Source organism: Zerene cesonia, chromosome 27 (assembly GCF_012273895.1).
Source record: "Zerene cesonia ecotype Mississippi chromosome 27, Zerene_cesonia_1.1, whole genome shotgun sequence".
Taxonomy (NCBI): Eukaryota; Metazoa; Arthropoda; class Insecta; order Lepidoptera; family Pieridae; genus Zerene; species Zerene cesonia.
Window position 1 is genome coordinate 543,352 of NC_052128.1, and position 16,841 is coordinate 560,192.

Below are 16,841 nucleotides of genomic sequence, written 5' to 3' on the forward strand. Positions count from 1 at the left end.
CGGAAAAATACAACAAAATACTTATTAGATTATTAGTAATGTGGGCATTGTATCTTTTGAAACATGATCTTTAACGTAAGTGTGCGTGCGGGTGGCAATAGTGCACGGATGATAGTTGGTCATCCGTGCTAGCCATACCTATAATCTAACCTAACTAGGTCTGTACACGAAAAGTTAGAATTCATAAATAGAAAAAAAAATACATGTATGCATATGATTATGTGAGTAATTATTGCGCAACCAGCGTATTAAAAACTATAAGTTCCGTTAAGCTAAGTACATCATCGGCGAGACAACTACGCGTTGGGGAATATTGGGTAAACATAGTTTAGATGGGGATTGAAATTTAAATTGATCAAATCGCAAAATAAAATGATACGAGTCGAACGTCATGCTTGTGTCAATGTGACGAAACTTGCATGTAGAAGGATTTTCTGGATGGCATAGCCGATTTTCCCGTGCATAATGGCAAAAAAAAAATTGGTGAAATCAGTCCTTTATTTTTTATGTTTGGTGCGCGATGGACTCCTAAACAACTCCGCCGATTTCTATCAAATTTGCACATAATGTGTAGTTTGATACACATTGTGCATTGTTATTAATTAATAATGAATAGAAATACTTAATATTAGTTATATAAAATAAAGAAATATAACGTATCGAATATCTCGACAGCCACCTGCACATAAACATAACGGCCCGCTTCCTGGACTGCTCGCCGCCGCCCACGGGGCTGGCGTGCGAGTCGGACGCGTTCTACACCAACCCGGCGCAGTGGTGGCGGCGCGAGTACGCCGCGCGGCAGCCGCCCGACTTCGTGCTGCTGTTCGACGTGCTGCGCGGCCGCGTCGAGGCGCTGCTGCGCGGCTACCAGCTCGTGTACCAGGTGCCGCATTCGCAGGTACGCGCGCGTGTTAGTTCGTGCTGGGCGAGTGTACGGTGGGAGTCGGCCACGCTTCGACACGTATTGGGCCAGCAAGACCGGCCTGAAATAGTAGCGTGCTACTGTGTTTCGTTCGGCGAGTGGGGGAGCCAGAGGCCCATATTCTTTTCCTTACCCTTCAGTTATTTTCTTAATTCTTCTCGTCTCAATTCTTTCTTAATTCCTTTCCAATTTAAAATCGGCAATCTATTTGTAAAGGCGTAAGTAATTAGACAATCCACCAGCTCTATAGCCGACGGTGACATATAACCGACAAACTAAGTAACTTGATCCCCGAAGTATTACAATTACATCTTACATTTCATCACTCATTATTAATTGTTGTGTAAAAAAAACTAGTATCAAAATGTTGTTCATCCGCAATCGGCAGTTCCCCGATGGCGAGGTGGGCAAGAGCATCCTGATAATGGAGCGCGACACGCGGCGCGCGGTGGGCGCGGAGGACGTATAACACATGCTGTTCCTGGCGGCCTGCGACGCCGTCGTGCTGTACTGCTACACCAACTACGTGTGGTCCTTCCGCCCGCAGCACGCGCCCCCGCCGCACAACGCGCACCACCTGCACAACCACCACCCGCTGCAGTAGGTGTTGCCGGCTGCCGGCTGCCGGCTGCGAAACGAACTGCCATCCAAGCTGCCCTAGCTGCTATATGCAAGGAACTGACAGGAACTGACGTAGGACTGCTAAAATCTGCTGGAAGGCACTGGGTCTAGTTGACACCTAGTGCTGTGCTGCTGAAACGCAGTCCATTGGAAACTATTCCCGCTAAAATGCTTTATTCTGGGAAGTGGCACTCGGAATGATTCGGGTAGTGTTGCAATGTGTCTTGTTGGCTTGTGTTCAAGTAAAACCTTGTGGAATACCAGTTGAGATTATCAACAGAGTGACTGTCCTGTCCTGTCCCAATGAGATCTACTATATGTATATGTATAGATATGATATTGTTACAGTGGGACTCTACTGTATTATAAGTGCAGCCGAACTATAGCAGTAAGAGTGTCGCAGTCGGATTGTCACAGTAGGCACATAGCAGTTAGGTTATTTTTGCAGTGGGATTAATATAGAAGGATCATGCAGTGAAAGTAATATACTCATAGCAGTCAGTCTATTTCATTAAAAATTGTGGCTTTGGGACTTCTGTAGTACGTTTAATGCGTTTGGACTATCACAGTATTGGTGTAGTAGACAGAGTACCTTTAATCATGATTCGTATACAGCAGTGTAGTTAAGGTAGTTTTCTGCAGTATTTTTTCAGAAATGTAAAACTACTGCAGGGAATTATCACTACTATGGTACTATAGCTGTTATAGCTTTCGTAATAAGGTTGTCAAAATAAATCGTTAAATAAAAGTGCAAAGTTTGTGTAATACTGTACCAAAAGACCCACCAAAGTGCAGTAATGTTTCCGCACTAACATCAACACCAGACTAAGAGAAGACATTTGTATAACTATTCTCTTGTTTGTTATAAGACACATGTTTTTGACCTTTCCGTAATTATAACAAAAGAAATTAGACAGTGTAGTGACTTGTTTCATACAATGATATAAATAAACAACCGATTAGACTCATTAAAAAAAAAGATTATTTACATTAAGTAATTGCAAACAAAACATTGACGTACATGTATGTAGAAAATTTCTTAAGAAAATTATGAAATTACTTTCGACGTGTCTTTGATAGATATAGGTAATAATTGATATTGAAATATTGTGCCAACAAGTTCACATTTACATTTAAAATTAACTATGAATTATGACATTTCTAATACTATATATGCATTTATGGACTGTAAGTTTATAAATTAAAGTAGATTATTCTTAATAAGTGTCTGTAACCCTCCATAATATAATAGTAATTCTAGACGGTGCGTCATGCACTAAGCATGCGCAAACCTTGGGTAAGCTATTCCTCGATTTCATACATACTGCTATATTTATTCAAATCGTTGTTGTTATGCATGTAATATAGCCAATTATTAATATACAAGTAGATTAACGGAATTGAGGGTAAATATGAAAATGATCATATCCATGCACGTAACAGAACGCAATTCCTCAAATTAAGTAACGTTTTTATTTCTTAACATTTTTAGAACAGATGTACAAATTGTATACAAATGTATACAATTTGTTTCTTCTGTTTATTGCAGTTGTAAAAATAGTCTTTGTATTTCTCTCAGGCGTATCTATTTTTAATTACTATCCCGTTTATATAAGAACATAGTAATGATTAAATAATTAATGAATAACACATCGATATTACACGACAGTAAGTCGAGAAGTGAAAAATCTTTACAAGGTGGTCTTAAGTCGCGGCTACGTCCGTGTGGTCCGAGTATTTTTTTTAATTGGTCAAAATTTAGACCATAGAACTCTATAACCTCATATATCGACACACAACAATAATACCACATTAATGAGTAAGGGAAGGATTATTATATATTCTTTTATAAGCATGCTGTTTTGAGGAATAGCGTTTGTTACATGTATTTCGACTATCGAGCTTGGTATGCAAGTATAATGGTGCGGTTAGACTAGGCCACTTTTTGGCACGAAATGTATGGTGCGTCACTGCCGCGAGCGTTGGAGTGAATCTACTTAATATGTTTTTTTTTTTAATTTTTAGTTTTATCGCATTGAAATGTTTTGATAAATGAGACATTTTTAAAGGGGACAAAAAACATTGATCACGAAACGGGATTCGAACCCGCGTCGTTCGCCGTACCGTGGGAACGCCTGACCTATCGGCGACCCGTGAAAAATTTCTCATGTAGTAATGTTTGATGACTTGTCTTTCATGTGTTTATGTACTTGGACAATAAATGTCGCAGTTTTGCTGTAAATGTAGATTTTTCCTATAGATGCTGTGTTCCTACATGTTTGGCTTTTTAATGTCTTTAATACTATTAAAATAGTAGCTAAAAATACATGTGGTAATTGATATAATTTTTACTTGAATATTTTGACTATTTTTATTATGAAACTATGTGGTGGGTACTAACTAAAATAATTATAAAAATTAATGTAATGATTATTTCTACATCTTTATAAATTAATTAATGTATTCATTAATTGTTATTTTATATAAATGTCTCGAAGTATGTCTAGAACGTATAAAAATTTTCGATTTAGTATTCTTTTACTATTTTTTATAATTCATATTTAACTATACAATAATAGATTTAATTAATAATTACAATTCAATATAATAGTGATGTAGTAAATATCTGTATTTGATGTCTATAAATATCTTGAACTTTAATAAATGTTCAATAATTATAAAGGAATATACATTATTCTTGTCTTGCATATTTTCAGATTTGGTTTATTTAGTTCGTTTCAAGTACAGCTTAAATATCAACATCCAAATATTAATATCCATGACGTGTTACAGGTTATAATTCGTTGTTAACTTGCCAAAGCACTCATTAACAAATATGGGGGTATTTTTAACATATTTTAAGAATGTTTTATATTTTTATTTGAGCAACTATATAGTCCAAAGTAAAGAGTTTCAATACGTTTTCATTATTTTTATAAATTACGTTAGAATGTTAAAACACTTATCCATACGTCATTCTAAGAGCTTTTTTTAAGTTTTATCGTAAGGATTGTTTTATAATTATACTAAATACCCCCATATATGTTATTTATGAATTAAAACTGCTATCCACCGATAATTCGCAAATAGATTCTCATGCTTTTTTTTTCGTATTTAATTGTATCAATAAAGCTTTTACTAAAATTAGTTCATTAGCAGGGCACTTATTGGCGCTCAGTAGTGTCTGTTTCTGATGTTTTTCATAATGTTTGCATTTTCGTTGCAATAAAATGTAAGTTATAGTGTAGGTAAACAATTTCTTTGCTCAAAGTTTAAAGACGTTGTTTTAGATTTAATAAATGGAAGAGCTCATTCCTTTTACGCTTAACTTTAACTTTTTGTAAAGCATTTTTTAATGTTGCTATGTGGTCTGCATATATAGCTGCTTTCCATCGCATTCAAAGAGCATTTATTTAACTAATATATCAATATTTCGAGACCGTAATATAATTAATACTTTTAGAAATATATTTTAAAAACTACTGATATATAATAATGACTGCCGTCGTTCTTATCGTTTTTTTATGTAATATGAATGAGCTCTTAATATTTTTTTAGCAAAATATGTTGTTGTGAATTAAGATTTATTTAAGTTTTATCTGCCATAGCTGTATTTTCAAAGTCCTAATAGTAATGCATATATAAGGACTTGACTTTTTTTTATTATGTTGTACTTCAAATTATCTTAATATTTTAAATGATTACATCCATAAAAGAAATAAAAATTAATAAAGTATATGTATTTCTTAACAATTTCAATTTGACTATTAAATGTAATAGAATAGATGGTTTTGAGCATTTTTTTTCTGGGATGTCCCAGTGTTGTTTTATGCAAGTAAAAACGTCTATTAGTAATGTGTGAATTTTAATAAAGATTTTATTTTTATCGATGTTTTTATTTAGTTTAACCATATTATTTTTATTTTAATGGAAAATATGCCTTAGTTTAGTTTCTGTATTTAATCTACACTAATATTATAAAGGTGAAGAGTTTGTTTATTTGAACGCACTAATCTCAGAAACTACTGGTCCGAATTGAAAAATTATTTCAGTTTTAGATAGCCCATTTACTGATAAAAGGATATATAGGTACCACGGGCGAAGCCGGGGCGGACCGCCGCTAGTAATTTATATTCATTCAAATTCATTAATTTTGTCTGTAGAGTTTATGACATCTATTCAACAGACGTCCGAAAACTAAGAAGGCCCTCAATTTGTCTTTTTTTGCTTTGTTAATCGATAACTCTGTAGGTTGTCAACCTATCAAGACCGTTATCCTTTTTGTGTTTGCCTCCCCCCTCCGAGGATGTCGGTACTCTTTTTTTTCTACAGAAGAAATCCTACAAATATTATAAATGTGAAAGTTTGTAAGGATGTGTGTGTTTGTTACTCTTTCACGCAAAAAACTACTGAACGGATTGCAATGAAATTTGGTACGTAGACAGCTGGACAACTGGAATAACATATAGGCAACTATTTATTCCGATATTCCTATGGGATACGGACTCACGCGGGTAAACCGCGGGGCGCAGCTAGTATTTAATAAGTCAAAAGTACGATGGTTAAATGTTTTAGACCATAAAATAACTGTCCTGAAGTATGTCGCTGGTAATTTTAATTCAAGTCAGAAAGATCTAACCCAGATTGATTGTATGGTCATAGGTCATTGATAACATCTAGCTCTTTACAACAAAATACTATTCATTACGCGCTCGCGACTCGGTACTTACATGTTTCCAAATTCGAATTAGGCGCCAAAATGGTTTTATTTCTTTTAACTTTTCTGATTCTATTTTCAAATTCGTCACCGTTTATCGTGGAGAAAAATAACGCTACAAAATCTGAGATTATTGATAAAGACGATGGTAAAAGCAGTTTAGTTTTTGTGTTTGATACAACGGGGTCGATGTATAATGATCTGAGGCAGCTTCGGGCTGGTGCAGAAATGATTTTGAAAACAGCGCTCGAAGAAAGCAATGTTATCGCAGATTTTGTGTTCGTTCCTTTCCACGATCCAGGTATTTTTGTGTAGTAGTAAAGGTTATCCTTTTGAATTATAAAAATCGCTATTAATTTTAAATGATATAGCAATTGATTAAGGTTAATTTAATGTATTATACATTTAAATATTTTTTAAAGGTGCTATCTTTCATAGCCCAGGATGTAGTACCATTTATTTACGTAAATATCATTTACAAAACCTAGACACTGCATTCAGAAAAAATTTGGTGTTCTATATTGTTATCTCATTTACTAATAACTGCTTGTAAAAAGTTTCAGTAGTTCTTTTTTGTGTACCTTATTACTTATATTCCTGAATTATATAAATTTGCCTTTTTTATATTAATTCCAACGCAGTATAATTTTTCATGCACCAGTATTTATAGAATTTAAAGCTAGTTAAAATACTTGAATTGTTTAGCCATCGGTCCGGCCACAGTTACAAAGGATAAGGAGGTGTTCAAAGCTGCGTTACAAATAGTCCACGTGTACGGTGGGGGGGATTGCCCCGAGAAGTCCCTGGGGGGGTTGTTACTGGCGCTAAACGTTAGTCGTCCTAGGTCTTTTGTGTACGTGTTCACTGACGCGACGGCGTCTGATCATAGGCTTGTGGGGAAGGTGCTGGATGCTGTTCAGAGGAAGCAGAGTCAGGTGGGTGATGTTGAATTAGAAATAGGGGCCACGAGTAGATACCTAGAGGCTTAGTTATCTTGGAGAACCGTTATTCCGTACAAAAGAAAATCTGTTTATGATGTACAATACAGAAATTTATATTCACAATCGACTTATAATACAATTGAAATGAACACCTTATTTAGTCGCAATAATGTTCAAAGTCTGTTGTATCGTAAGAATTCTCTGCCTTTTATCTAACACGCGTAGGCAGAGATTTGAAATTTTTAAAATTACTGACATTTTGATGGTCTTGTTCATTATAAGTCAATGATTATATTAATCAAAATTTGCATTTTGAATAATTTAAATGTATTTAGAGCATCACTCGTAGGTGGGTAATATTATGGTAGAATTAATTCATTTTACAAAAATGGGTAGTTAGTGTAGGTATCCAGTTTTAATTAAATTTGGGTTACAATGGAAATCAATTGAACATAACAATATGATCGATTAAGCCGCTTCACCTTGTTGTATTATTTTAGGTAGTGTTTGTACTGACTGGACACTGCAATGACCTGACCAAGCCCACTTTCAAGGTGTACGAGCAAATCGCAGCCGCTAGCTCTGGACAGATCTTTAATCTTAATAAAAACAATGTCCATAAGGTAGGTGTAACTTTTTTGGTAACTACTTAACATTTATTTGAATGATGTTAAGAAATAACTTATTCAACTATTATAGATGCCTTGATAAAATATATGCTATACCGGTTCGGTTTAAAGAGACAGTACTTACGTGCCATAATTAAAAACTTCCTGACTATTATTTTAAACCCTATCCTTACCACAGATAAGTTAACGTAATGCTATACTAGTATCCTTAGTTATATAGGTATTATAAATGCGAAAGTATGTTATGTATTTTATGTGGGAGTCTAGCATGCTTTGGCACGAATTGGGCCAGCTCGCACCTGGAAAGTATCACACCTCCATAGAAAACCGGCGTACAAACAAAAAATGTAGTATTATTATAGTATTATGTTATATGTGGTATTATGCAAACAATGCTATAAATGAATCCTTAAAATTTTATCAATAATTTCAGGTTTTAGATTTTGTAAAAACTTCTATAAAGGGCAGATCGGTGAATCTTGCGTCTTCAATCAACCCACCTGGATATAATTATACACAAAAGGTATGATATATACATTATACAACGTTAAAAAGAAGGAAGGATGCAAAGCAGATATGAAAAATTATCCTATATATGTTCTACTGTGGAATAAAAATAATTTTGGAGCATTTTGGATCTTGCAATTCTTTGCAAAATATTCTGCAATAAATAATCTATATATGTAAAAGAAAGTGGTGTTAGTTACACTATTTATAACTGAAGAACGGATTTACAAATTTGGCTGAAAATTTGTGCAGAGGTAGCTTGGACCCAGGAGACGGACATAGGGTAGTTTTTATTCCGGAAATCCCACGGGAACGGGAACATAGCCGACAACGACTACGCGGGCATAGCCGCGGGCGGATAGCTAGTTATTAACATAATTATTGTACGTCAATGGTAAATATACTTTATTGCAAAATATTCTGCAATAAGTATATTTATTGACGAAACTAACCGCATAATATTATTGCCGAAACTAACGTTGCTTATATGGTACTCACTTATTTAAGTAACTAATGTACTTGCCTATTAATTTTTTGTTTTTTTTTTTGTATCAAAATATTCTACATTTAAATAGTTTTCAATAGTGCTGCAATAGTATATATAATTCCAATTATTTTCCTATTATGAAGTTCCAATAGTTCTCTAAAAATATATAATAGTTTTCTCTATATATTAATTAACTTATATATAAATTAATGTTTGTACAAAATGAATTACAGATTCCAGTGGATAAAACAGTGAATGAAGTGACAGTGTCTGTGTCGGGAGCCAAACCTCAAATCAGGGTGGTGAACCCGAGCGGGGAGGAGATCACGGGACCGCCGCAATTGGTCACCACCCTGGATCTCTCAGAAATTATGGTAATTATATATTTTTTTTTGGGAGTAATTTATTTATATAAGATTTTTATTTCTACTTTTTATTTGCAATTTTGACCTACTCTTATTTTGGGAAAGTTAAAAATGGTTATTTTTAAAAATTTAACAAATTGTTATCCATAAATTTAAACAGTTTTACAACATTTATTAAGATGATTTGACTCAATTTGTTGAATCTCTTTTTACACTAAATTTAAAGTTGGATCATGGATGTTGTGTTGAGTTGTAGAGAGTTGAGCATGGATCTTCTTTTTTCTTTTCTAATTTTCTTCTTTTTTTTCTCACTTCTATTTTACCCAAAAACTATTTAAAAGACACGTATTTCAGATAGTAAAAGTACTACAACCGGAGCCGGGCAACTGGAGTATAACAGTGGGCAGCAGTGCGTCTCACTCTGTCCGAGTGTTGGGGACATCGGACCTCTCTTTCTCGCACGGGTTCGCGGCTAACTCGCCACAGAGCGTAAAGGACACTGGATATAGACCTATGAAGGGTACGTTGGGGTTGAATGGCATTAAAAATTAAAAATATTATATATACATCTAAAAGGGGTCTTTCTAGATGCGCGTAAAGTAGTGGTAATACTAAGGTAACAAAGTTTTTTATTTTTGATTTTCGTTTTGCTAAATAGCCTTGGTGGGTCAATTTTTACAAGTTTGATAGTACCTACTTTCGAAAACAGTATAATATTGACTTTTCCAGTATGTTCCTTTGTTGTTGCAATATTATCCTTAAGATTTAACGTGATACTTAATTTCATACACATGACGTTCTATGTTAATACGTTCACTAGCTGTGACCCGCGGTTGAAACCGCGTAAGTCCGTATCCCGTAGGAATATCGGTATAAAAAGTGCCTATGTGTTATTTCAGTTGTCCAGCTATCTACGAAGCAAAATAGTATTATTATTCACCAATAGATGTCAGGAAAAAAAAACACGAATATGACATTTTCTAAAAAAGATTCCTAGCTAGATCGATTTATCGCCCCCGAAACCCCCTATATATTAAGTTTCATGAAAATCGTTGGAGCCGATTCCGAGATTCCAATTATATATATATACAAGAATTGCTCGTTTAAAGGTATAAGATATTTGTTATATCGCTTTTAAAATAAACAAGGCACTGCATTCTAGGCACGTACAACCATATGATGATTACGTTATCGAAACCTGATGCTCCAGTAAAACTAAAATACGCGGAGATATTAAATTTGGAGGGAAAATCCTTGTTCGAAGTTCCGCTACAAATGAAACAAGATGGCGTTTATTTAGCTGATGCGTTTCTACCGCCTGATGATTTGTTCTATATATCTGTGAGTATTTCTCATGTTGGGAAGAATTCTTATAACTATATTGTGTTTGTTTACGATTTCTGAAAATTAAAAAAAATATTTTTTCTTAACAATAGGCTCTTGTTAAATAAATTAAAAAGCAAAAAAAAGATACTCTTTTTAAATCTTCATGTATCTACCGCATAAGTAATGACTAATAAGCATTACGAAAATGTAGTAAAGAGTTCTAGGGTATTTAAAGCAATTTTTTAAGTTTAATTTACAACTTTCAATGGGCATTAATATAAATTGAAATTCAGGTAAATGGAGTAGATGAGAGTGGTCAAGATTTCAGAAGAGTTGGTACCACTGCTGTCCAAGTTAAATTGCCCGGTATGTACCCCACAATCTTTTTTCATTTTGTTTTTTTTATATGCTTGATTCGTGCTAAAATTTTTAAAATTAAATATTACAGATGCCCCATACTTAGTTGTTCCGCAGAGGGTATGTTGTTTATTTTTGTTTCTACTGAAATTTTTATTACACATCACTACATAGCATAAAACAAAGTCACTTTCTCTGTCCCTATGTATGCTTGTATCTTTAAAAGTACGCAACGGATTGAAGATGGGGTTTTTTAAAAGATAGTGAAGCGAAAGCGATATTGAAAACCAACATATATTAATTTATTAAAGTAAATTTTAAATAATGTTCCCAAGAAGATAAAAAGATTAAATGAATATTAGTATATGCGCGACATATGATTTTATATGCATATTAAATATTTAACTCAAATATCCAAATACATTTATTTTCCATACTTATTATATAATAAAAAATGCAGATACAGGCGCGTGCGCATGAGCACGTGGTCCTCACTTGCGAAGTGGAGAGTCTTGTCCCTGTGACCGTCGCTTGGTATAAAGATACTGTGAGTTTGCAGAAGGCTTCTAGTTTGTGAGTGTTATTGTGTATTTGTTTTGTTATATATTTTTCAACGTAGTACATATATATCAGGTAAATGTCTATATGTAATCACGATATACGATCCATATTTATAGGCTGTTAAATTTGTTAAAAACTAACTATTTTGGAAAATCGAAGTAGGTATAATTCGCCGTCTATGCATATAATATGATGGGAGGTTTTTTTAACAATAATATTATCATACATCTGTTCACTGAAACACATATTTTTCAATGTTATAAATGTATATCTCAATGCAGCTTCTGTAATTTATAGATTTTATGAATTTAAAAATTATACTAACAATTTCTTATATTATACTTACCAACTGTAAATTCTACATAAGTACTTATTGTTTTATAATCTTTCAAATTTACTCAAACAGTTTTACTCATAAATATCTTTCAACCTATTTTCTTCAATCTCCCTTTTTATTTCCAACACAAAAGTAAACAGTACATGTACACAGTACAGTACATCTACAGTAAATGTTCCTCAAAAATCAATATACAAATTCCCTTTATGCTAGCTCTTTATCCCATAAACATCCATGTGCTGCATTCTTTGATTTTTTATGTGTTTATTGAACAATATTTATTATTATCCATACATATAGACAGAGCACATCACTAGAACACGATATATCAGACGTGCGCGAAGCTCATGTTGGCGCGTACACGTGTGTGGCGGGGAACGCCGCGGGGCGGACTAGTGTGGACACTTTACTTGAGATTATTGGTGAGATATACATGTTATATGTGTGGGTGTTGTGGATCAAGTAATGATATGAGCATTAGTCATAATGCCCGGTAGGTAGTTATGATGATAGGCTGGTAGTGGTAAAGTAAATAAGTTATTTGAATTTTCTTTCTTCATTTTAGTGTTTGATAAATAAAAAACAATATAAATGATTTAACTTTATATTTTATTGGTCTGGGAACTTTCATACTCTATAACATTTATAAATAATGCCATGACTTTCTATTTCAAATATATTTAACTTACTGCCCTCCAGTATTTATTTCATATAATGTTTTATTATATTCAATCCATAACACATTTAAATAAATTCAGTTTAAAAGTCGTTTAATGCAAACATATAACATAATCAAAACATTTACAGTGGATCCGCCTCAAACATCAATGTTGCCAGCTAACACAAGCGTGGCTATTGACGAAGACTTGACTATAACTTGTTCTGTATTTAGCGAAGCTCTATTATATAGCACGAAAATTATTTTCAATGGTACTGATAAAGATTTCGGTAAGTGAATACATATTTATTTTTCGTTGTTGCTATGCTGGTATTATAAAAATATTTATGTTGTTAAATTCAGTTCTAGATTTCGAATTGGAACCAAATTCGGATGGAATTTATACATTCAATAAAAGTATTAAAAGTGTGAGTGAAAGTGATGCAGGATTGTATACATGTCTCGCTCGGAATAGAGGTTTGTCACTGTTTTTTTTTTTTTATAATTTTTCTTAATTTAATTTTTATTTGACGTTCCTGAAGAATATGTTACATGCAATCCTTCTTCAAAATCTCTCAACGTATTGAAGTGTAATTTAAAATAACAAATTGTTTTCAGGTGGTGTAACAAACACATCAACATACATATCTGTATTGACACACCCACAAGTGCAAATTATCGGCCCGCACAGACTCACGACAAACGAGCACACAGACATACAAATACAGTGTGATATAGATAATGCTCTAGATATGCACTGGCTGGATCCGAATCATAACATTTTGGATGCAGTCTCAGTTAATGGTAGTTATAAATCGGTGTTCAGTGTGAAGGATTTGACAGAAGATGGCAATTGGACGTGTGTTGCCAGTCGTAAAAATTATACTGGTAATTTATGTTTTTATTATATAATATCAAAAAACCCCAATAGTAGTCATTAGTAATTCATATTATGATTTGAATAAATTGTAAAATACAATTTTACGTAATTACATTTGTCTTATAAAAATATATAAATAAACATATTATGTATTTTCCAAACGATTTTCTTTCAATTGTTATTATGTGTATTATTTCAGTGTCAGACTCGATAGAATTAAGAATACAAATAAAACCTGAAGTGAAGATAGAAGGTTCTAGAAACCTTACAGTACTTAATGGCACAACGGTTCTAGTCACGTGTATTGTGAGAGCTAAGCCTGAACCCAGGATAGTCTGGCGAACGGATGTTGAGGGATACCTCGAACAAATTGTGAGTGAGATTTATCTTATTTACAAATAATAAAACTATAGAAGAATTAAGTAAATTACATAAAAACTAAAAAAATACCCATATATAAGCACAAGCAAATGAAATGATTTAGAAAATTCTCTACCTTTCTGTTGGTTGTCCGACTTTCACGCAAAAGCTGCTGGACGGATTATGATGAAACTTTTTATATGGTATATAGCTTCTCGGCTGTAATTTATTTTGAAGAATGTAATTCGAGTTTGAATTTACGCACGCGTGAACGAAGCCACAGGCACGATTAGTTTTAGTATGTATTTATAATTTAAGCGTATTATAAAATGTTATTGGCCAATGTGATTAGCTAAATATGATATTAACAGACGACTAAGCTATCAAATAGCACGTATAAGAGTATCCTCATACTGGATAGTACGAAAGAAGACATAAATGGGTCTTATATCTGTTCCGGCGAGAATTCTGATGGCTCAGACAAGGACAGCATCACTGTACGAGTAAGACGGAAGATGGCATTATTGGAGGGGTTTATGGGTAAGTTATATGTATCATCATCACCATCATCAGCCCTTATATGTTCCCACTGTTGGGACACAGGCTTCCTATGAGGGTTCGGGCCATAATCCACCACGCTGGCCAAGTGCGGGTTGGCAGATGTCACATGTCGTCGAACTTTTGATTCTTGGACATGCCGGTTTCCTCACGATGTTTTCCTTCACCGATTTAAGTTATATATATCTACTTCTTAATTTACATGAGGTACTGTAATAATTGATGTAATATTTAATGATTGATTTTTTTAATTAATAAAAAAATATTTCTAAAGATTCATAAATAAGATTTATATTCTTACTAATATTATTTGGACAATTGTCCAATTCAAATGTCAAATGAGACTTCATTGGCACGGGGAAAAGAAGTCTGTTCTGTTTATTAATTAATTAATATATACAGTAATAATCCAAATTTCATACAGATCTGAAAAGCTATTTTCACGTGTAAGATTCATCTATCCATTATAACATAGCTTCAGGTTTACAATCTTACATAAATTAATTAATTAATTAACATTAAAATATTGCACTTATTTCAGATCAATCAGTAGAACTATATTCAACAGTGGAACTACCATGCAAAATAGACTCATATCCCCCACCTGCTGTAACCTGGTATCACAATTCCACGCAAATTACAAATTCAACCAAGATGGTAGAAAATTCTACCATTTACCTTAGAATGGTAGATTTTAACGATCTAGGAATTTACTCGTGTGTCGCCGACAATGGCTATGAGGTTTTATCTGTTAATGGAACGCTGTCTGTACGTGGATTGGGTAAGAAATAATAATTATTAAAAATAGACTAAAATTTAACAGATTGGCATTTCGGTCCGGCTTCGCCCGTGGTACATTTCCGGGGTAAAATATATCCTACAGCACTCTGAGCCATTAGGGTACAAACAAACAAAAAAACTACAAAATACTAAATATTTTGTTCCTTGTTCATGGCGAAATTGGTGAATATAAATAAAAAAAAGCCGTTTGATGTTGTTTTTAAAACGTGGAATGTGGAATTTTTAAATATGTTTTAACATTTTAAATTATATCGTGTCGAACATTAGGTATGTTCCATTTTGTTATGTATTTCTTTCAAATTAATAATTAATTTTATTAATATTATTGTCGTTTTTCAGAAGCTCCAGTAATCTCAAAGGAACCAACTAAGATAACATTGCATGAAGGAAACTCCACGATTTTGACATGTAGGTAAGATTTTGTATTGTTCACGGCATACGTCTTTTTGTAAAAACTTGATGTGTCTTGTTTCTCACTTCTATAGATTTATCGATACATAGATAGATAGATAATTACTTTTGCTCACCTTTTTTAATAAATTAGAGAGATATATGGATATCTGTACACATAAGGCAAGTGTTACAAGATTTCAGTTAAATATTTTTATTCAAAGAATACATACAAGAGATAAGAAGAGCTTCGTTGGCATATATGTTGACAGAAACGCCCTAATAATAAACAGTTTGTAAATTATACAAGATAGTACCAAATCATTGCAAGCAATGCAATGATTTGGTACTATCTTGTACTAAGCGAACGCGCATTGTAATGCGTTCAGTACAATTTGCGAGAGTCGCAAGTAAATTGTGGGAGTTAAGCGGCAACACGCGTATAAATATAAATCAGCATTTATTTTATTTTTTATCTGTTCGATGTTTTTTTAGTACGAATGAAAATAATAAACTCCCTTTAGAGAATATTGTTTCAAAATACTTTAAAAAATTCCAGCTTGTTATATGGCAAACCAGAACCTACAATAACGTGGCAATACAAAAGCCATAACGCGAGTGAATTTTCGAGTCTACCTAGTGACGTATCTGTTATCGATAAGGGTCTAATAATATCGAACGTTAGTATCGATAGTGAGGGAATCTATCGATGTTTGGCCGAAAATATTGTTGGGAGAGATGAATATTATATGGAATTATTTGTACAGTGTAAGTATTTGGTATTAAGGTCGTTTTGTCTCATGTGCTTTTGTTATCCAGCTTTATAGTGAAATGTTGATGTTTTTCATAGCGAAATATCATTTTCTAGTGTAATTGAGAGTTAAGACGGATATTAAAAAAAACTACATTTTGATGCGGTATTAAAACTTAAAGGGAATTCGTATTATGTTTGTATGAATTAAAAATTAGATGTATTACTATTATAAAAAATTTGAATGTATAAATAAGGATGAATTCTGTCACCAAGATATCATGGTCTTATACAAGATGATTGTTGTTCTATATGCATATAATTATCTTATCCATCTTACAGATGCTCCAAAATTGCTCTATCCAGATGAGAAAACTGAAATTCAAGTGAAAGTGGGAACTCCTCTAACATTGAGTTGTAACGTAACAGGTTCACCCAAACCCGTTGTGGTGTGGACTAAAAATGCACAACCTATTGTGTATTCTAGAAATGTGTACGTCTGTTATATATTTTTTTATTTATTTATTTCTTTATGCTTTATTGTTTTGTAATAATTACAAATTGAGAGATCTAGGGAACATTATCACTAGTGGCGAAATACTTAGTCTGGCCATAAATACTGTTACACTTAATTATAAAAAAATATTACATTTGAATTTCGAATCTGTCA

At 33.3% G+C, this 16,841-nt stretch overlaps 2 protein-coding genes across 2 annotated transcripts in view; both read left to right on the plus strand.

The window, feature by feature from the left end:
• The window catches only part of LOC119837329 (GPI mannosyltransferase 3), a 5,909-nt gene extending 3,464 nt beyond the window's left edge, over positions 1-2,445 (plus strand). The window contains 2 exon segments of the mRNA XM_038362866.1: positions 648-901; positions 1,314-2,445. Of these exon segments, the coding sequence (XP_038218794.1) occupies positions 648-901; positions 1,314-1,394 (335 nt within the window). The 3' untranslated portion in view covers positions 1,395-2,445.
• Positions 2,446-6,491: 4,046 nt separating this feature from the next.
• LOC119837246 (hemicentin-1-like) overlaps positions 6,492-16,841 on the plus strand; it is a 29,452-nt gene continuing 19,102 nt past the window's right edge. Inside the window, exons 1-20 of the mRNA XM_038362764.1 lie at positions 6,492-6,564; positions 6,969-7,198; positions 7,705-7,827; positions 8,267-8,356; positions 9,061-9,201; positions 9,547-9,712; positions 10,355-10,533; positions 10,812-10,884; positions 10,967-10,995; positions 11,336-11,448; positions 12,074-12,195; positions 12,581-12,721; positions 12,795-12,908; positions 13,050-13,319; positions 13,511-13,659; positions 14,043-14,211; positions 14,771-15,010; positions 15,370-15,442; positions 15,980-16,188; positions 16,514-16,664. Coding sequence (XP_038218692.1) covers positions 6,492-6,564; positions 6,969-7,198; positions 7,705-7,827; positions 8,267-8,356; positions 9,061-9,201; positions 9,547-9,712; positions 10,355-10,533; positions 10,812-10,884; positions 10,967-10,995; positions 11,336-11,448; positions 12,074-12,195; positions 12,581-12,721; positions 12,795-12,908; positions 13,050-13,319; positions 13,511-13,659; positions 14,043-14,211; positions 14,771-15,010; positions 15,370-15,442; positions 15,980-16,188; positions 16,514-16,664 — 2,855 coding nt within the window. The remainder of the gene's footprint in view (positions 6,565-6,968; positions 7,199-7,704; positions 7,828-8,266; positions 8,357-9,060; positions 9,202-9,546; positions 9,713-10,354; positions 10,534-10,811; positions 10,885-10,966; positions 10,996-11,335; positions 11,449-12,073; positions 12,196-12,580; positions 12,722-12,794; positions 12,909-13,049; positions 13,320-13,510; positions 13,660-14,042; positions 14,212-14,770; positions 15,011-15,369; positions 15,443-15,979; positions 16,189-16,513; positions 16,665-16,841) is intronic.